This window comes from Hevea brasiliensis, chromosome 10 (genome assembly GCF_030052815.1).
Source record: "Hevea brasiliensis isolate MT/VB/25A 57/8 chromosome 10, ASM3005281v1, whole genome shotgun sequence".
Lineage (NCBI taxonomy): Eukaryota > Viridiplantae > Streptophyta > Magnoliopsida > Malpighiales > Euphorbiaceae > Hevea > Hevea brasiliensis.
The window spans coordinates 8,141,707-8,163,864 of record NC_079502.1 but is presented as its reverse complement, the minus strand read 5'-3'; the positions used below and the strand labels follow the sequence as shown (position 1 = coordinate 8,163,864).

The window sequence follows — 22,158 nt, the reverse complement described above, 5'->3', positions numbered from 1 at the left end:
GATCATGAGGCAAAAGTTGTATGATGGCGGGTCAAAAGATTGACATATCGAACCCTTTAGTGCCGAAGGCTGCACCCTTGTGTTGGTAGCTAAAGATATAATGTTTAGTATGAGATTAATAATGATTAATTATTATTTTATATGACATTAATAAATAATTATCACTTTAATTTTTAATAATAATATATGAAAAAAAAAATTTATCCATTAAATAATACAGCGGAAAGCAAAAATATTGTTTAAAAACATTTTTTTTGTTAGGAGAAATTATAATATTTTCCTTAATGAACATCTCTATTTATTGTTGTGAAAAAATTACAGGTTTTCGAAGTAAAAATAAATAAATAAATAAATCTAAAATCACCGTCAATTGGTCAAAGAACGAACAAAAGCAAGTAGGAATCAGCGTGCGAGTCATTACAATACTAGGAAATTGATAGGCGATGAGCTTAGCCGATAGATTTTAGACATGATTGGACTTTGCTTCCGCTTCTCAGATGATTCATTGAATATTAACGAGCTCAGAAGGGGGCAGGGAGCCCCACTTCCCCGTGATTGCCGCGTAACAAATCAAAACTTCTAGATTCTGGAACACTCCCCTAATCCGCACATGCCTTGTCCAATTTCTTCCACGGTTCTTAGCATAACCTACAAATTCTTGCTCTTCTCATCCGATAATCCAAATGGTCTGTTCCCATTCATTGGAGCCGAGGTATCAAAATACTTTTATTTTGATATAATATATTCAAAATAAATAATTTTAAAATATTTTAAGCGAAAATAAAAAAAAAAAATAAAGTTGATATTCTTATTAATTAAATTTATTTTTAAATTATTTAATAGTTTTAATATTGTTAAGCTGGTTGTTCTCATAACACTGGCTCCGCTAAGTTAGTTAAGACACTCGTCCGCCAAGCAAAACACGCGCAGAGGCAGAGGGATCTGAGAAGCGAAGGAGGGAGAAAAGAAATCTGAATCGGCTATTTTACATTTCTATGAGTCCACACCAAAACCACGAGTTTCAACAATGGTGGAAAAAACAGCGCCAGTTTCTGGACCAATCCGACGACGCTTTGCTCACCGTTGAGATCCGCAGCCCTTCCACTCCCGATACCACTGTCGATAAAGGTCACACTCGTAGCGCCCGCCAGCTCTCCTGGCTTTGGCTTCTCAAATTCCAGCAGCTCGCTAGCTCCCTCGCGTGGTTCACAAACGCCCTGTTTTATCTCCTCCGCACCGCCAATCGCAGGATCGCTAGCTCCGACTCTCCTTCCGATTCCTCCTCCTCGCGCTTGTATAGAATCATTAGAGTGTTCTTGATTCTCGTCATTTTGTTACTCTGCTTTGAGTTAGTTGCTTATTTTAAGGGATGGCATTTCAGCCCACCGTCGGTGGAGTCTGCCGAGGCCATGGTGGAGAGAGTGTATGCCACATGGTTGGAAATCAGAGCCAATTACTTGGCGCCGCCGCTGCAGAGCTTGACCAATGTGTGCATTGTTTTGTTCTTGATACAGTCGGTGGATCGCGTGGTATTGGTGTTGGGGTGTTTTTGGATCAAGGTTAGAAATTTGAAGCCTGTTGCAGCGGAGTATGGAAATGTGGATGGGGAGAGTGTGGAGGATTATCCCATGGTGTTGGTGCAGATCCCTATGTGCAATGAGAGAGAGGTAAGCAGACGTAGGTTTTTAATCCCTTTACTTTTTGCTTAATTGGAAATGCTGGCTTTGTATTTTAGCGCATTAAGGAGATATTACAATTTGATCAAGTAGTGGTTTAATTGGAAATTTTGTTTAGTGTCAGTTATGCTACCTGCTAAGCTTATCAAACTTTTTAGTTTAACATTTTTTTTGTTTAAAATCCTACTTTGGTGTGATAGTTAGGAAATTTGCACGGTACCCTGGTGTAGCTTTGGTTTTTGGATTAGTGTAGGTTAGTCGTTAGCATTTAATGTAAATTAACAGAAGCATCGTCTTAGCACATGCCTGCTATTGATATAATCCAATTCTGTACCTACTTCTTAGCCTTTCTTGATTGTTTCTTGGGGAACTAGGGAGTTATGATATTAATTGGAGTTAGAGCTTGAAATAGACTTGAGATGGTGGGATATAAATAAGGTCATGCAATTTGATTAGCTATTTAAAGTTTATTGCAGGAAGTAGCTAGGCTTTTGTAATGAACTTCTTAGTGATTTTTATGTTAGTTCAAGTGTTTCCTTTGCTATTTCTTCCATTGTGAGACCTTGTGTTTCACATGTGAGTTGTTGACTTGAGTGACCTGATGGCAGTTTTTGTTATTTAGGCTCCATTTGTTTCACAAAAATAATTTTTGTGGAAAACATTTTCTAGCATTTAGGGTGCTTAAGAAAGTTAGTTAATTGAAAATATTTTCTTGTTCAAATTAAGAAAGTCGTTTTCTTTCATTTTAAAAGGAAATGTTTTCCTCTTTTGAAGAGAGGAAAATTTGACAAACACATCAAAAGGAGAAAAAAAAAACTATAAGGGAGTCATAGAAACACGTATACATTATTTCACCAATTGTTCTTGGCTACAATTACAATTTTACTATTTTTTGTCTATTTTTTCTCGTATGCAATAGTAAATGAAAAAAACAAAAGGTTTTTACATTTTTAATTTTTTTTTTCATCTTACGTATTGGAAGAAAATCAACTTTTTTTATTATATACCAAACTAAAGACAATAGTTTCCAATTGATTTTCAGTGCTACAACCAAACAATAAGAAATAAGTTATTTTCTCAAAAAAAAAAAAGATTTAGAAAATATTTTCCATTTACAAGTTATATCCCACTAACAAACAGAGCTTTAATATTGATTTTCCTCTAGCAGCTCCTTTACAATATCCTAAGTATAAACATAATAACGATATATTTGTAATTTTCCTAGCATTTTTATATGTTTTTGGTATTTTGAATGTTAGACTGCTTGATTAAGGTGTGACTCTGTGATGAGTGCTTTTCATGACTATTGCATTACTTTTAATTTGTGAAAGTAATTCGACGTAAAGGAAGGAATGATTAGCAAATTAGCTTTTTTTTTTCAAGGATGAATCAATTTATTATGTTTCATAGCAGATTTGCATCATTGAAAAACAAGTAGAATCTGTAAAATAAGTAAATAGAAAGAACAAAGCGTGAAAAAAGATTTAATTGAAAATATTTCCTTAATTTTTAGATATATTTTTTGCCATTCCTTTGTTCAAGGTAATTCTTTTTTGAGCTTCAACATTGGAACATTAATTTTCTGTTGTTTTTACATTATCACCTCACTCCTTGCAATGATTAACCCTCATTGGGTGCCCTACAGGTTTACCAACAATCTATTGCAGCTGTTTGTATCCAGGACTGGCCAAAGGAGAGGATGCTTATACAGGTTTTAGATGATTCTGATGAGTTAGATGTTCAACTCCTTATCAAGGCAGAAGTGCAAAAATGGCAACAAAGGGGTGTGCACATATTGTATAGACATCGTCTTATACGCACAGGCTACAAGGCAGGCAACCTCAAATCTGCAATGAGCTGTGATTATGTAAAAGATTATGAATTTGTGGCAATATTTGATGCAGATTTTCAGCCAGCACCTGATTTCTTGAAGAAAACTATTCCTTACTTCAAGGTAGCTTCATATCCATATCTAAGTAAGATGCTGTTGGTTTGAGCCTCTCTAAAAATTGAAACTTGTATCCATGTATAGACTTGAAGGGGTTATTTTGCATGAGTTCATACGTTTTGCTGCAAATTAAGTCAGGTAAGTAATTGGTTTTGATGTGCACAAGCTAGAGCATACCTAGAAGGTGGTATGCAGTGGGTAGGGATGGCAATAGTAGGGTACTCATGAAAATCACTTTGCCCAAACCTGAAACCGATTGACATTCTTAATGCCCAACCAACCAAACTTCAATTGCACCAACAGCAACCAAACTCCCCTTCATCTCCATTTGTTTCAGCTCTTTGTCTTCTTCTTCTTCTTCACCTTTTGTTTCAACTTTCTCAAAAGTTTTTTCTTGTTTGTCCTTCCTTTCTTTGTCTATCATCAAGGCTAATCTTCCTCATCCTCTTTCTTATAAGAAGTAAGAACTTCAGATATGATCTCTATGAATGTCATAGTTACTGTTATTTTATTAAAGAAAAAAAATCCAGAGACAAAAAACTGAGAACAACTCAATTCAACTAAGTCTTTATCCCAAAAATTTATTGGGGTCGGTTATATAGATTCTCTTTCTCCACTCTAAATGATTTTGGGTTGAATCATCGGAAATGTGTAATACTTCTAGGTCATATTGTACTACTCTCCTCCTAGTTAGTTTAGGTCAACCCCTTCTTTTCTTTCTATCTTCTAACCCAATGTGCTCTACTTGTCTAACTGGAGCCTCCGTATGTCTACGCTTTACATGACCAAACTACCTCAATCTCCTTTCTCTCAACTTATCCTCAATTGGCACCACTCCTACCTTTTCTCTAATACTCTCATTACGGATTTTACCTAGTCTACTATAGCCACTCATTCACCTTAACATTCTCATCTCCGCAACTCGTATCTTAGACATATACGACTCCTTCATTGTCCAACACTCACTACCATATAACATAACTGGTCGTATGACTGTATGGTAAAATTTTCCTTTCAACTTATTGGGAATCTTGCGATCACATAAAACTCCTGTGGCACGTCTCCACTTCAACCATCCGGCTTTAATCCTATGACTAACATTCTCCTCACATCCTCCATCTACTTAAAGAATTGAGCCAAAATATTTAAAGCGATTACTTTAGAGCAATACCACTCTATCCAAACTAACTCCTTCCCTATCACCAGTTCGACCTTTACTGAACTGACAATGCATGTATTCTGTCTTCGTTTTACTTAACTTAAAGTCCTTTGACTCTAGAGTACTTCTCCAAAACTCTAGTTTTCTATTGACTTCTTTTCGCGTTTCATATATTAGAAATATATTATTCGCAAACATCATGCACCAAGGGATACTCTCTTATATATGTTTCGTCAATTCATCTAGAACTAATTTAAAAAGTAAGAGCTTACAGGTGAACCTTGGTATAATTCAACTCAACTCAATTAAGCCTTTATCCAAAAATTTGGGGTCGGCTATATAGATTTGTTTTTTCTACTCTAAACGATTTTGGGTTAAATCCTCAGAAATGTGTAATGCTTTTAGGTCATGTTGTACTACTCTCCTCCAAGTCAGTTTAGGTCTACCCCCTTTTTTTTTTCTATCCTCTAACCTAATGTGCTCTACTTGTCTAACTGGAGCCTCCGTAGGTCTACGCTTCACATGACCAAACCACCTCAATCTCCCTTCTCTCAACTTATCCTCAATTGGCACCACTCCTACCTTTTCTCTAATACTCTCATTACGGACTTTATCTAGTCTAGTATGACAACTCTTCCACTTTAATATTCTCATCTCTGCAACTCTTATCCTAGACACATACGACTCCTTCAGTGCCCAACACTCACTACCATATAACATGGCCGGTCGTATGGTTGTATGGTAAAATTTTCCTTTCAACTTATTGGGAATCTTGCAATCACGTAAAACTCCCGTGGAACGTCTCCACTTCAACCATCCGGTTTTAATCCTATGACTAACATCCTCCTCACATCCCTCATCTACTTAAAGGACTGAGCCAAGGTATAATCCAACTGAGATAGAAAAATCTCTTGTATCCCCTCCCACTGTGCTCACAATAGTAGTTGCTCCTTCATACATATCTTTCAACACTTGTATGTACCTAATAGATACTCTCTTTTGTTCTAACACTCTCCATAAGACATCTCTTGGAACACTATCATAAGCCTTCTCCAAATCGCTAAAAATCATATGTAGCTCTTTCTTCGCATCTCTATATTTCTCCATCAAGATTCTAATAAGAAAGATCGCTTCCATTGTTGAACGACCGGGCATGAAACCAAATTAATTGGGAGAGATAGAAGTGTCATGACGTAGTCGATGTTCCACAATTCTCTCTCACAACTTCATAGTATGACTCATGAGTTTAATTTTCCTATAATTTGAGCAACTCTGTATGTCTCCCTTATTTTTAAAAATAGGTACTAAAATACTCCTTCTCCATTCATCAAGTATTTTCTTTGAGTTTAGAATCTTATTAAACAATTTAGTTAACCATGTCACTCTCATATCTTCCAAACACTTTCACACTTCAATTAGTATTCCATCGGGTCCACAGGCTTTACCCACTTTCATTCTCTTAAGTGCTTCATTTACTTCTGAAGATCTAATCCTTCTAGTATAATTCACAAATGAATAATTTCAGTTACTTGTAGACACCATATTTTGGCCGACCTTCGAAGGTAAGGTTCTTTTAAAATTGAAACTTTATTATTCCTTTCTCTACCGATGTCTCAATCACAAGTAGCTTTTCCAAACTTACTGATCGCTCGTCCCTGGAACAAATCGATCTCACGCTCAAGCTAGATTGCTTTCCGATCCCTTGGTCTTTATCAGATGAGTTCGAGTCAATATTGGATCTCCGGACCATCCAATCTTGCCTGCTGTTGTTCTCCGATCTTTCTATGTACAAATGTCACAAAATTCCATTTGACTAATGTTGTGATCGAGCTTCTCGCTCGAATTGTCTAGATATTCCTCAAAATGAAGTTAAGGTTTTTATCCAGTCTAATAATGGTTCTGACCTTAAAAGTTCAAGTAAGTGTCAAATCTTTGCAATTCTAATATTCTAAAGTTCCATTTGATATTTGGTCATGGCTCCGTCTGATCTCATGTTCGCGTGTAACGTTTTTCCAATCTCTTGGAGTAATTTGATATCTTTTGATTAATAGTCGCTCTCAGGTTTAATGTTCAACTGCATTCAATCAATTAAGTACTAAGACAGTTTAGTTTGGATGCTTTCCTATCTCATTAAGAAATTGAATATAAAAGACTTCAATTTTGAGCATTAAATGCTCACGAAGTCCCAAGTGACGCATCGGTTAGCGGGACCAGGCCGCCTTCTTGACACCTCACAAGAAGGTTCCAGAAACATAGTAAAAAAATCGGATAAATGAGATCGGTCAACTAAGGTCATTGGATTGATCAAATTTCCAAACCCACGGATCAGCGAATGGCGATTCGTCTATGGATCAGATCGAGTACACTTATCGGAAATCGGAAAAATAACCAATGCAATAACATAACAAAAACATTCAAGTAAAAATTTCATTTCATTTCCAAAAGATCAGATTACATCATTTGAGCGATCTCAAAAGATCTAATTACATCATTTGGGCGATCTCAAAAGATCAGATTATATCATTTAGGCGATCTCTCAAAATCAGTACTACATTCTACCTAGCTTAATACTACTCCAAAGCCCAGAATGCTGGCCTATGTCAAAGCCTAGTTTGTGGATGAATCAAAGGATGTATTTGATCAGAAAGCCAGCAATAAATACTGGGCAGATGTACAGCTCAGGTGGGGTGACTATGACTCTCATGATATTGAGTGGCATCATTGTTGATATCATCTACCAGAACCGAGCTGCAATCGGGACCCTTGAGATGGTAAGAAACCAAGTGAACTTCAAGAGGCGGTCATCGATATTAAGATTGAAATTAGCGGTCCTCTTGTCAGAGATCGGTCTACAAGCCATGCCGAGGGGCCGACCCGAGATCGGTGCGGTAGTTAGTTTCGACCTTGATCGGTTAATTAGTCCAGTTCCCTCACCATCATCGGATGACACCCTCATTAACATCTGATTACTGGAGTTGCTCATTTTCAGGAAATGAACAAAGAAAGCATTTGAAAAAAAATTTAAGTGGTTGTCATGGGAAGTATTCTTACCGGAAAAGCCAAAAACTGAAGAATGAAACATTGAAGGTAGTTGTGAATATGCAAAGGAAAATCCCTATGCATATATATAGGGCTCCGGCATTTATTGCATACAGAACCCGAAGTGGATGCATCGGCAACTGAAGAATTTATTGCTTTGACCAATACAAGTTAGATAGAGAGGAAAAATCAGGAATGAGAGAGATCGGGAAATAAGAGGGGACCCGATGCAAGAGATAGAGATCGGAATAATGACCCTAAAAGGGGACGGTCATAATGGGAAGATCGGAAAAGCAAGGAACGACCCGTAAGATCGGAGAACTCAGGGAGTTGAATAACTACTGATCATGGCCTTAAATTAGCTTCCCCCACCGTTAGATCCAAGTTAGTTAAAGCATTGCAGGCATGATCAGATCCTCACCACACATCTCATTCGCAAGGACACCCTCCTAGCCGCCTGACGCCAAAACGGTTAAAGCAGTCCTGTACATCCCGATCTACACCGTTGATTATAATTGTAAGGATGGATCTGGAGCCCTCAGATCAAAAGTAGATGATAGATTCGGCGCCTTTTATTCCCAGCCTTTAGATCCATTTCGTAAGGCGAGACCCTTGACCGTTGGATTAAACGAAGAAAGGACAGATATTCTGAACGGAATCCCGACCTTCCATTTTGATTCTCTTTAATCCTCAGACATCAGATTATGTCCTTTTGAATCTAAGCCTTCTGTCTCCCCCTGATAAGATCCTGACCCTTCATTTTGGACACCCATTCCCTATAAATACCTGCATGCAACACTGTAGAAGGAAGGTGGTGATTATCGTGGAAAGACTATGGGCTTTGATTCAGTCTTGCTGCTTGTTATTCGGAGCTTTCAAAGTGTTGAGAAACTTTAGAAACTAGTTTTCTGAAGTATTTTATCAAAAGGAGCTCTAAATCCTGAGATTTTCATTTTCAGTAACTGTGCACTACTCTGTGAAACCATCTTCACTCCGCCTCATTCCCACTGCCCTAGTATCTGTGCATTACCCTCCGAGCTCAACTTCATTTCAATCTATTTCCATTACCTCGGGTAAGCTCAAGTCCTTCGATAGTCAGCTTTCACCTCTCCAAGATTTGTGGATACCCGAGTCAGCTCGCCTATCTCTTCAACTTTCCATAGGTAAGCGTCTAAATTGTCATTTTGTTGAATATCCTTGGTTTGTTTTCTCCAGTTTTCTTTTAAAGTTTCTTTTATATCCAGTCACACTAAATCTCAGAATAGGTTATCTAGGCCCGTAGTTATTTCCTGTGTCTTCTTTTTATTCATTCGTAAACTCCATTTATCGTCACCTAGTTTTCATTCCTTTCGAGAGTAGATGTTCGAGTCATCGGCGACTCGTAAATACTCTAAAGAATATAGGCAGGAATACTTTAACATGAGAGTTTTTGGTCTAAATAAATGAAAAATGATAAAGGAAGATAGGTGTAGCAAAGGTCGATTAGGTTGGAAACAAGATTAGGTCAAACAAATAAGTTATGAGATCGGGCCTTGGAACGAGCCCAGACGATAAGACAATAGATCGGGAATCAAGACAAGTTCGGATCCCGGGTGAGCGGCTAAAAAGAGATCGGATGTTGCAAATCAAAGAGTTCTGATAAAGCGATCATGCAAAAGATCGGCAAGGAGTTCGGCCTATCGTCCGCCATCTAGTTATAAGGTTCTGTAGGCTAGGAAAAGCTTTACACAGGGGTTTCCTGTGTCTTCGGTACTTCATTCCCGTATAAAAGGGATCAAGAAAGACCCTTTACCTGAATCCCTAGTTCGTAGTTCTTATAAAACACACCGTTCTTATTAATATATTAAGAGAGATCGAGGGAGAGTTCTTACCCGAACTCAGCCTAATTTTTTAACACAATATATTAAGAGATCGAGGGAGAGTTCTTACCCGAACTCAGCCTAATTTTCAACGCAATATATTAAGAGATCGGGAGAGAGTTCTTACCCAAACTCAGCCTAATTTTTAACGCAATATATAGAGATTGGGGGAGAGTTCTTACCCGAATTCTCGGCCAAAATCTTAATAAAATATGTGGAGATCGGGGGAGAGTTCTTACCCGAAATCCTCTGCTTAAATTTAACAGAATACATTAAGAGATCGGGAGAGAGTTCTTACCTGAATTCTCTTAGCTTAAATTCAAACTAAAATATACTAAGAAATTGGGGGAGATTTCTTACACGAAGCTCTCAAATTAAATGCTTAATACACCAAAGGATCGGCGGGAGAGGTCTTCCCAAAGTATCCCGAATACTAGGTTGAGGCCCGATGGAGTGTTCTCCTCAAGGCACTCATATTTATAGGACAAAAATTCACCCCTGAGAATATCACAACTTCAGTATTCAAATTAACCCCCAACAAAAATCCATTACACAACACCTATTCACTGAAGGGTCATCTCATGTACTCGTGTTCTTGGGCAACCCGAAATAGTGAAATATCAAACATTCCTTTTTTTGTACAAATGATTAACATCATTATTTTAACCTCCAAATTATCAATTTCAATTTATAAAGAACACGATATTAAATCTGCTTACCCTCGTTGAGGGACGAGATGGGGTGCCTAACACCTTCCCCACCCGTATATGGACCCTGAACCTAGAATCTCTATTTTTGAAGTGGTTTTAATCTTTACAAACGGTTTTTTTTAATTTCCTTCAAAATTAAAGTGGCGACTCATTTTTCTTACTTCAATGAGAATTTGTCCGGCGACGGCAAAACCTTTGCGACATTACTATTCTTCAAATTCTTAATCTTCTTCTCCTCATATCTGTTTTCCCTTTGATTTTGTGCTGAGTAAATGGGATCACTTGATTCGGTGATCCTGATTGCGTCCCAAGCAGTTTGGAACACATGATATGGGTCATGGAACCCCATGGTAAGGTAGGCAAATCTGGTAACTATGAGCTGTAGCTTCCAATAACCATTTGATGTTGGTGCATTTCTGGGCTAGCCATTGTGTATTTCCTTAGAGAATGATCTACTTTGATTAACAATGATTACATGAATGCTGAAATAGAGAGAATATACTAATTATTCGAACTCAAAGTACGGAAGATGGTACTATGGTGGTTTATTACCAACAGATACAATGTATCTAATCTGAACTTTTCACATTTCAGTGTGAACAGTGATCTGTAATCACTTGTATGCGTGTTGCAAGCGCATTTAACTATGATATCATTTTTACACAGGAAAAACCGAACTTGTGGCTTCATTGTCTCAAACACTCTTTTCCCTTTTGCAACAAATTTATCAGGTGAAGGAAATGTTTCATTGAAAAATATGAAGCGCCAAAATATTATTAGCTGTGTTTGCAAATAGATGTATGATAAGTTATGAGGCTTTGTTTATTTATACACAATTATGGTATACCACATGATTTGCCCTTGCTAATTCTCTTTAAATTCGATTATCTGAGGTAATATATGATTTGCAAGAGACCATTTATGAGCAGTTTGCTTGTGCTTCATTTATTTTCCTAAAAGCAATATATATCCAAGCGGATTACATGTAAAGTTCCTATCTCTGTACTGATTGTCTTGCATAGCTTAACATTGGAAATGGAAGAAAGGGGGTTTGTAAGAGATTTTGTGTGTGTGTGTGTGTGTGTGTTTTGGCGGAGGGGGGGGGGGGGGGGTGTTGGTTGCGGGTTCAATGGGGAGTGGGGAGACAGGTAAAATATCATTCACACAAAGTTGAGCATGTGTGCATGATTATGCGCATGAGAGAGAGTTTTCTTCCTTTTATGTAAGCCCCGTGATTATATTTTGGATCCACTGCTGTTTTCTTTTCTGATCTGTTATGAAATTGTTTTCCTTTTCGTTTTTGAAGGGGAATGATGACCTAGCGTTGGTTCAAACAAGGTGGGCCTTTGTAAACAAGGATGAGAACTTGCTAACAAGACTGCAGAATGTGAACTTATCATTCCACTTTGAGGTTGAGCAACAAGTCAATGGTGTCTTTATAAACTTCTTTGGTTTTAATGGAACTGCTGGTGTATGGAGGACTAAAGCCCTTGAGGAATGTGGTGGGTGGATGGAACGGACAACTGTAGAAGACATGGACATTGCTGTTCGTGCTCACCTTTGTGGATGGAAGTTTATATATCTGAATGATGTTAAGGTGTGTACTGGTGTTCACCATTTGTAGAGTCTTTAAAAACATTAACAGCAAGATTGGTAAAACCAATTCAGTCTTTTCAGTGCCTTTGTGAACTTCCGGAGTCCTACGAGGCTTACAAAAAACAGCAGCATCGCTGGCATTCAGGTCCAATGCAGTTGTTCCGCTTGTGCTTCCTTGACATACTTCGCTCAAAGGTATGCGGTTGCTTGGTTTTATGAAATTTAATGATTGCAGTAGAATGTTACCTTGATATAGAAAGATAAGTCTCTCCAAGAGGCCAAGCAAAACAGTTGATTCTTTTGACAATCATAAAGCATCAAAAAAACATTTATCTGAACATTGAAAATTAAAGGAAAACTTTGTTTGCTGTTTCTGATGCCTAGATATATGGCAGAGTGTTTGGGATGGACCACAGTTATTTATTTATATAATTATTTATGTCTTTTGGATTGTTAGGGATTTGTTGGGATTTTAAATCTCACATTGGGAAAGTATAAATAGGGATGAGCATTTGGTTAATCGAACCAAACGGAATCAAATTTTTAACTAACCGAATTATTAATTGACTATAAAAATATTAATCGAACCGAACCGAAATTGAGAGAAAACCGAAATTTACCGAAACTGAAAAATATTTGGTTTGTTATCAGTTATAACCGAATTAACCGAAAATATAAAATACATATTTTATATTATTAATTATTTAATAAAATATTAATAAAAATATATTTATATTCTTTTTTATTTATAAAAAATAAAAAATATAATTTAATATTAATAAGATAATAATTATAAGTTAAATATTATGATGAAATCATAAAAATAATAATTATAAATAATATAATATTAATAAAATTATAATTAATATATTAATTAATTGAAATTTGGTTATTTCGGTTAGTTCGATTACCAAATCAAAGGTAACAGAATCGATAATAAAAAACGAAAATTTTCATTATTACTAACAAAAAACCGAATCGAACTAAATTTACTTACCGAAATAATTGAATTTCATCAATTCGGTTTGATTATTTGGTTATAACCGAATAATGCACACTCCTAAGAATAAAAGTGAAAGAATAAATATAAGTGGTTAGATTACAACATTGACTTGACTAGTCATTTTGATGTATAAAGCAACTTAATCATTTATGTAAACCCCAATTAATAATGAATCCATGAGAAAGTGGACCTTTTGAATGTGGCTGACTACATAACCTTAAATATTGCCTTTAGAGTAGTGAATCAAAATTAGTGCCTAGTTGCAAGCCTTTACTTCATGGCTGTATGTATCTCAGACATTTCCTGTTCAAGTGATCTACTCTGATTTTCATCTCATGTTTCCTTGTGGTGGACGTTGACTCTTCAGCCATATGATTGTTGTGTGAAGTTTCTCTTCCTGAAGTGAAAACAAGATTGGAAATCTATGTACTAACACTTCTTTTACATTTTTGTTGACCACAATGCATTTGCGCTTGACTATCCTAGTCCCTTGGTTGATCACTGCAGAGTTTGGGGTTAGTACGTGGCTGAAGTAAATGAGATTTTAATAATCTGAGTTGCTCAGGTTATTCTCTCAAATTAATAAGTGTGGTGACCTAACTTCAATTTATTGCAAAGAACATTTAAATTCAAACTTAGATTGATTAAGGTCGTTGGGACATATTTTGGTCAATAGTTTCCTGAAATCTGATGTGGCATCTTTGTGGAAATCTATCTAAATGGCCCAAAGTGGAAGATGGAGGAGAGAAAAACAGATTTAGATTTAGAAAACAGATTTAGATTTAGAAGATCCTTTCTTCAATCTCTTAATATAAGGTTAATAGTTTTTAAACTGCTATGTTGGAGTTCTGATAACTTTTTGACTGGATTGTGCCTCCAATGACCTTATTGAAACGAAATTATACCTTGTTACAATTTATCTTAACAATAAAGTACCAAATTGAATGACCATGGATGGGATTTTATCTAATATCTACTATTGTTGAAAGAAACATCTACAACTGGACCAGGTCCATGAGGAAATGGAGGAGAAAGGCTGATGAATCAACAAGCTTTGTATGAACCATAGAATTCATGGAAGTCTCCATTGCCTAATTAAGAGGCTAGCTCATTCGTGCATGCCGTCAGGATTTAGTAGATAAATTAAATATCAAGGTTTGTACTGATGTCTAGGTTTATCACACCAAGTAAAATGGAAAAACAGCTTACCAAACTTTAATTTAGCAAAGCATATTGTAGAACATTAAAGAAGATTGGGCTATCTGTCCATGAATTGAATTTACCAAGATATGGATGTTGAGAAAGGGAAGATAAAATACAACTGCCTCTCATACAAATAAATTGTAAAAGTTTATTTTTCAATAATTAATTATCACTGTGTTGTGAATGTCAAAAAAATTTATCGATGTTGTTGACTTCATTTATCAAACATTAATCGGTCAGCTTTCTAGTGTGTATGACATTTGTTGTAATAATATACTTCTTTTTCTTCATTTACAGGTGAGCTTGGGCAAGAAAGCTAATTTGATATTTCTTTTTTTCCTACTACGAAAGCTTATCCTACCTTTTTATTCTTTCACTCTCTTCTGCATCATACTGCCACTTACCATGTTCCTACCAGAAGCACAGTTACCAGCCTGGGTTGTTTGTTATGTCCCTGGGATCATGTCTATCTTGAATATACTTCCAGCACCACGATCATTCCCATTTATAGTCCCCTACCTATTGTTTGAAAACACCATGTCTGTGACCAAATTCAATGCCATGATATCAGGATTGTTTCGATTTGGAAGTTCTTATGAGTGGATAGTTACAAAGAAGTTAGGGAGATCTTCAGAGGCGGACTTAGTTGCCTTTGCTGAGAAGGAATCAGATTCTTTAGTAGAAACTAGTAGTCTACACAGGTCTTCATCAGATTCAGGTTTGAATGAGCTGAACAAGCTAGAAAACAAGAAAGCAGTAAAAAAGAGAAGGAATCGTTTGTACAGGAAGGAACTTGCTCTGGCATTGATATTGTTAACGGCCTCGGTGAGAAGCTTGTTGTCTGCTCATGGAATTCACTTTTACTTCCTATTATTTCAAGGGATCAGTTTCCTGGTTGTTGGTCTTGATTTGATTGGGGAACAGGTTAGTTAAGTACGAGATTCCAATATTCAAGTATTCTTGTTGCAAGTTATGTTGAGGGATTTGGCCTGCATGCAGTGATGCTGCAGTCGCCATATATCAACGACGACTCTCCTTACATACTTCCCAAAAGTTTGAAAATCAGAGCCCTCACCATTGGAACATGTTCATTTGGTTCTCAGCTCTGGATTAAAGCAAAATTTGATTCATTTGTGCTATTTATTCACTTATTGGGTGACGGACCATTGTGTCATTGTTGTAGCGAATAGAGCTCAAGTTGTCTAGGAATGTTTGATGCGAGAGAAATGCCCGAATTTGATGCTGAACATTTGATTGATTTTCTATTCTTTCGCTCCGATTTATAGCATAAAGAAGGTGTACGCATGCCTATGTCAAAATGAGGCATGCACATGCACTATTAGATCATTAAATGTCATTCTCATTCTTTAAATTCCGCTATTTCATGGATTGTTTACAGGCCAAATGTAAAACCCTAATTAGTTGAGTGTTGAAATCTCAGTTGAATGTTCTAACATTTGTCAATGTATCTACTCGTGCATGCGTGTCGTTGTTTAGAGCTACTCTGAGGGGAAAACATCCAACGCTTGAGGTCGGAAGCTATGGCCTGGCCTGCTCCCACAGTTAAATGACAATCGCTGGCGAAACCCCCAAGGTTTGTACGAGTAACATTTAAGCCATTGTAATTATTCAAATATATATACGAACGTTTAAGTTATTACTCTGCTGTTGATATAAAATGTATTCATATAAACTACTGAAATTGAGGATTAAAGGTGATTTACAATTTAGTCTTTGAGACATAATAAAAATTACAGTTTAGTCTCTTATTTTTATCAGAAATAAATTAATCTTTAATAAAATAAATTTTTTGTTAAAGTTCACCATTAGTGAGTTGATAACTATAATAATTTAGCTTATAACATTTCACTTTTTTGTAATAGTATGGTTCTTATAATTTTAATATTTATAACAATTTAGTCCTTTATATTTAAGTTGACTGTTTCGATTATGATTGACTAACAATAAATTTTAACAGGAATACTATTTTGTTAATAGAAACATACTTCTAAGAATTAATTTATTTCTCATAAAAAAAAATTAAAACTAAATTTTTATTAGACCTCAAAAATTAAATTAGAAAAAACCCTAATTCATATACACACATTTCTCTTTTATAATAACTTGTTTGCCCTGTGGTTATAAATAGTCGGATTCTATTTTTATTTTTAATTTTAAATGAGGACATCTATTGCCACAACCATTTTGACTATCGCTATAGCCTATAATAATATGTTTTCCAAATTACTTTTATTAACTGATTTATTCTTTTCTTAATCAGTTCCCTTTTTTTTTTTTTTTTCATTTTTAATGTTGCTCCTCTAGCCTTCTTTAACCAAGAGTCTTTCTTGCTAGCCCCATAATTTAAAGTATCGTAACTTTCTATGATAACAAAACTTTAGATATATCTGATGTTACCTAAAATTTTTGGGTCAATGATTGGTTCTAATAACGCTTGCAACAATGAAAAATTGAATTGGTGGCATTTGAGTGCTGAAATGGCCCTACTCTTTCTTTCTTGTGCTGTCCCACTTCTTTTCAGATTCAACATAATCAATGCTGCTTTCCTGAATCAACTCTTTGCTGCATGGAGTTTGCCACTCCAACAACCAAATATTTTTCAGTCCTAGAAGGATCCTTCATCAAATTTGACATTCCCACTCACTACTTCCCTTTTTCATATTGTAGATTTTGTAACCCTTAGATTGTGCTGCATAACACAGAAAGATACCTAACTCCACTTTTACATCCAGGTCTTTGACATTAGGTGTAAGTAGGTAGCATATTGATCCAAACACCAAAGGCTTTGATCCAAACCATGCTTCAGCTGGAGCTTCTCCTTCCACTGATCTTATAGGATGTCTATTCAATAAGAACATAGTTGTGTGAACATCCTCAACCCAAAACCTCTTAAGTGGCTCTTCTATTTTTAGCCAAAATTTTAATCACTAATATTTCAAATTAAATTACCTTTTATTCTTTTTAAATACACCTATAAATATTTATGAAAGATGAAATATAACTAGAATAACTTTCAACCGCCAAGAATCAAAGGAGCCACATTCCTAAGCACATTTAAGTGGAAAAGCCTTGCAATGCAACAGAACATTAAAAACTGCAAAACAAAGAAATTTTAGGAAGAAAAAGAGAGAGTGAAATGTTGACGCTAACAACCCTCAACCAGAATGTGCTTCATTTGGGTAGGCTATGAAAGGGTATAAAATCACATTCTAAAACTTTTAAGAATCCAAAACTAAAATAAAAGAAACAGTAGACAGCAAAAACTTGAGAAACTTAATGTTTATGCTGCACCAGCACCCTTGCCCTTCTTCCTCTGGAGCTTCTTCATATAGAACTCCAGCTCCTTACCCTCTAATATGTACCTAATAATAGGAATTATAGTCAACAAAAGTAAGACCCTGTGGAGAGATAGATAAAAATTGCAACTTCTATATATATATAAGCTCACCCATCAGCTCTGCCACATTGACCAGGACGGGATGAGATGCAGGCCAACAATCTACCACCACCAAACTGATCTTCTATATGGGGATCAAGCTTCCGATCTTTCTGGCGTTTCTCAAGCTTCCTTTCGACATGGTTGCTTTTCTTAGTTTCCTCTGCAGCAGCACCTTCTCCTTCCTGTCATTACCCAAAAACAAAATGCGACTTTACTTTCGCGTCATATACAAGAGAAGCAAGCGGAAGAACTTGGTGAATAGCTATAAAATTTTCCAAATTGAAAATACAAGCATTTACGGTTCATTGGTTCTACATATGGCACCGCAGAATCAATCGTAGCAAGTGAAATTTCGTAAACCAAAATCATGTTCACATTTTTTTATGCTACTACTCCTATCCACGGTAATACTATAGCATTAGTAAGTCACTGGTTATATATATAAATATGACATCCATGTCAAACAAAACACCATCTCAAATGAAAATTTGCATTTAAGAAAGCCACATAGGATAGGAAGGGGAAAGCTCAACCCATTGATATTAAATTCCAAGATGTTTCACTCCAATCAAATGTGACAACACAATGATATAGCGAAGCATACCAGATTGCATAATGGATATTAGTTTTCTTAAATATCTTTACTCTCTGTTTGGATGGGTTAAGATGAAAGGCAGGGAAGGTTCATTAAAGGGAGGGCATGGGAGAGGAAGTAAACTATTTAACTTCCTCTTGTTTGGATGGAAGTGAGGGGAAGGGAAGGCAATGTAATAATAATTTGTTAGGGAGGAAGGTAAGAATAAGGGAGGTACGAGGTAAAATTTTAAAGTTACCCCTAATCTTAAAATAATAGATAATGAAATGCTTTAGACAAATTTAGCTAACATAAATTTTAAACTTGAAAATAATTTATTTAAAAACTATTAAGCTTGATCACAATAACAAAAAAAAAAAAAATCTTATTATTCTCAATATTACAATAATTTTTAATAATAATAATTCATCTTAAATTTTTACATGATTAAAAAAAAAAAAAAAAACACAACACCACCACCACCACCACCACCACCACCACCACCACCATTTCTTTACTTTACATTGGTAGCATTTAACCAAGAAGCTATGGGAACCTAAGCATAAAATTCAACTCAACTCAACTAAGACTTTATCCCAAAAATTTGGAGTCGGCTATATGGATTCTTTTTCTCCACTCTAAACGATTTTGGGTTAAATCCTCAGAAATGTGTAATGTTTCTAAGTCATGTTGTACTACTCTCTTCCAAGTCAGTTTAGGCCTACTCCTTTTCTTTCTATCATCTAACTTAATGTGCTCTACTTGTCTAACTGGAGACTCCGTAGGTCTACGCTTCGTATGACCAAACCACCTCAATCTCCCTTCTCTCAATTTATCCTCAATTCGCACCACTCTTACCTTTTCTCTAATACTCTCATTATGGACTTTTTTTAGTCTAGTATGACCACTCATCCACCTTAACATTCTTATTTCTGCAACTCTTATCCTAGACACATACGACTCCTTCAGTGCCCAACACTCACTATTCTGTAATATGGCCGATTGTGGCTGTATGATAAAATTTTCCTTTCAATTTATTGGGAATCTTGTGATCACATAAAACTTTCGTGACACGTCTCCACTTTAACCATCCGGCTTTAATCCTATGACTAACATCCTCCTCACATCCCCCATCTACTTGAAGAACTAAGCCAAGATATTTAAAGTGATTACTTTGGGACAGTACCACTCCATCCAAACTACCTCCTTCCCTATTACCAGTTCAGCTTTCACTGAACTTGCAATGCATGTACTCTATTTTCGTTCTACTTAACTTAAAGCCCTTTGATTCTAGAGTACTTTTCCAAAGCTCCAGCTTTCTATCGACTCCTTTTCGCGTCTCATCTATCAGTACTATATCATCCGCAAACATCATGCATCAAGGGATACTCTCTTGTATATGTTTTGTCAATTCATCTAAAACTAGTGCAAAAAGATAAGGGCTTACAGCTCAATCTTAGTATAATCCAACTGAGATAGGAAAATCTCTTGTGTCCCTTTCAACTGTGCGCACAATAGTAGTTGCTCTTTCATACATATCTTTCAACAGTTGTATGTACCTAATAGATACCTTCTTTTGTTCTAACACTCTCTATAAGACATATCTTGGAATACTATCATAAGTCTTCTCCAAATCGATAAAAACCATGTGTAGATCTTTCTTCACATCTCTATATTTCTCCATCAAGCTTCTAATGAGAAAGATCACTTCCATAGTTGAACGACCAAGCAAAAATTTTGTTAAGTTTGTAGGAAATTTAGAATTTTATGTGCAAGGGCAGTTTGGAATTACCAATTTTTAGATGAGGATAAAATTGACAAAACAAAAGTTTTTAAACACTGTAGCTTTTACTTCTCCATCCTTACACCTCAATTCGAGGTTTAAGAATATGAAGCCATTATGGGGAAAGCTTCCCCATAGTTACACCTCACTTTAAATTGACAAGCTTATAGCCTTACTCATTCCTCACTTACCCTCCCTTACCCATCTTTCAACCCCATCCAAAGAGACTGTTAAAAGATTTGGACTGCCAAATGGACTAATAATCCCATTTTAAACCATATGGTAGATTCAAATTTTTCATAAGAGAATGCCAGCTATCAAAATCTCACATAAAAATGAATTTCTACTCAAAGCTTATCTAATCAGCAGCCAATAACAGACTTGTCCAAACACATGCCAAGACAAATACTTTTCATAAACATTATCACACCAAGAACAATACGAAACTAGAATGCAAAGAAATTTAGAAGTTAATAAGTATCAAAGGTTAAAGTTTTTCTGAAACTAAAATCACCTCTGTAGTTTCCTTCTTAGCAACAGTCTTCTTCTTCCTACCAATGTCAATGCCATAGTGCTGAAGATACCATTGCTTAAATGGAGCTGCATCTACTTGGACAATTGCACTCTTCACCAGAGTTTGTGTCCTAACAAGCTCATTGTTTGAGGCATTGTAAACCACATCAAGAATACGTGTCTTCCGAGTGACAGCCTCACTACCCCAGGAATAATTTCCGGTGTCCAATCTCAGGGCTCTCCACTTAACATTGCCTCCTCGAACTCGAACCCTCCTTACAGTCTTGTTGCTTGAGAGCTTGGTATTTGCAGGCTGACGACCAAGCTCATACCTTAACATATGAGCCAAAATTTCAATGACTTCTAATTTACAATCCACATCTCGTCACATTAAACATACCACAGAAAAGATATAATTGGGCAACTGAAGAATCCGGTAAGCAACATACTCAAAGCAGATAATGTGTCTTTTCATCCATGAATTCCAGTTACATTCCCCAACCATATTTTAAATTGGTTAATGGGCCAAAGGTAACTTCTACACTTTAATCAACTTCCTCAAAATTCAATCAGTATAGCACAATAATAACTTTTAGTGAAGGCGGTTAATTTCTGCAGTATATTATATTATTATTTCATGATAGTATAGTCATGATAAGGAAGGTGCATTGCGACAAGAACATCTACCAAAATCTTTGCTAATGGAAAATCAAATTGAAACCATGAGACAGCTTCAAACGCTAATCACTAGTAAGAAAGGTCCAAAAAAATACACCATATTTCACAAAAAATACCATTCCAGCTTGAAAATCACCGGGCAATGACAAATATATCCACTCATCTATAATCAGATCAAATTTTTGCTAGGTTTAGAACCTTAAATAATCATAAAAGATGAGATCCATCTCCTTTTCCAGTCTTTTTACACTAGCCACACTAAGACACCAAAACATTAATAGACTGCACACAATCAGCTAAAACTAGCATATGCAACGTAATTTCAAAAATCCACAGGCACAAAGAGAGAAAAGCAAGAAACATACTTTCTCTTCTTCCTCCAAGCCTTCTTCTTGCCACCAGTGGCGCGCCTCTTGTGCATGGAGTCTCTGGAGATACCTGAGCAAAATCATATAAACCCATTGCAAAAATGAGAGACATGTGAAAGCGAAATCAAGCTTTAGTCAAGGAGATCGGAAGAGAATAGCTACCCATCTTGGCTGAGCGGCGAACAGCTACACTCACTATCTCGCATAAACCCTAGCTCCTCCTTATTTATATGGACTCGCTGGTGGTACCTCATTAAACAACTGACTTAATTGATAAAAAAAAACATTACTTAGCAAAGATGGTGTACTTTAAATTACCTAAAATTATTTTCAGTGAATAATCCAAATTAATTTTTTTAAAACAACTCACAATTTAAGCTAAATTAGACAAAATAGCTGTCTAAGAATTTTAATATTGATTAAGTTTCAATTCTAAATTATTTAAAGAATTAGTTAAAAGATTGAGAATATTTTTTAATTCAGATGCAACATTTAGATTTAGGTGATTATTATATTAATGTATACTCATTAATCAATTAAACATCATTAATCAATTAAATGAGCTAATAATAAGACATAAAACAATATA

General features: G+C 35.9%; 2 protein-coding genes across 2 annotated transcripts; one reads left to right on the top strand and one right to left on the bottom strand.

The window, feature by feature from the left end:
- The first annotated feature begins 690 nt into the window (after positions 1-690).
- LOC110646231 (probable xyloglucan glycosyltransferase 6) lies at positions 691-15,649 on the top strand. The gene is made up of 5 exons (XM_021799616.2): positions 691-1,667; positions 3,322-3,630; positions 11,698-11,988; positions 12,069-12,182; positions 14,491-15,649. The coding sequence occupies exons 1-5, from the start codon at positions 996-998 to the stop codon at positions 15,124-15,126; spliced, it is 2,022 nt and encodes a 673-aa protein (XP_021655308.1). The 5' UTR covers positions 691-995; the 3' UTR covers positions 15,127-15,649.
- Positions 15,650-17,301: 1,652 nt separating this feature from the next.
- On the bottom strand, positions 17,302-21,875 carry LOC110646238 (40S ribosomal protein S8). Its single transcript, XM_021799628.2, has 5 exons — positions 21,732-21,875; positions 21,567-21,639; positions 20,525-20,855; positions 17,663-17,835; positions 17,302-17,576 (listed from the first exon to the last, which is right to left on the bottom strand). Exons 1-5 carry the CDS (start codon positions 21,733-21,735, stop codon positions 17,495-17,497), a joined length of 663 nt encoding a protein of 220 aa, XP_021655320.1. The 5' UTR covers positions 21,736-21,875; the 3' UTR covers positions 17,302-17,494.
- Between the last annotated feature and the right edge of the window lie 283 nt (positions 21,876-22,158).

Bases quoted from the DNA above. Each gene is read 5' to 3' on its own strand.
- LOC110646231 (XM_021799616.2), top strand. From the start codon at position 996: ATGAGTCCACACCAAAACCACGAGTTTCAACAATGGTGGAAAAAACAG. The intron at 11,989-12,068 runs GTGTGTACTGGT...CAGTCTTTTCAG, and splicing joins TATATCTGAATGATGTTAAG to TGCCTTTGTGAACTTCCGGA. The intron at 12,183-14,490 runs GTATGCGGTTGC...CTTCATTTACAG, and splicing joins TTGACATACTTCGCTCAAAG to GTGAGCTTGGGCAAGAAAGC.
- LOC110646238 (XM_021799628.2), bottom strand. The intron at 17,836-20,524 runs GTGATTTTAGTT...GGGTAATGACAG, and splicing joins CTAAGAAGGAAACTACAGAG to GAAGGAGAAGGTGCTGCTGC. The intron at 17,577-17,662 runs GTGAGCTTATAT...TCCTATTATTAG, and splicing joins CAATGTGGCAGAGCTGATGG to GTACATATTAGAGGGTAAGG.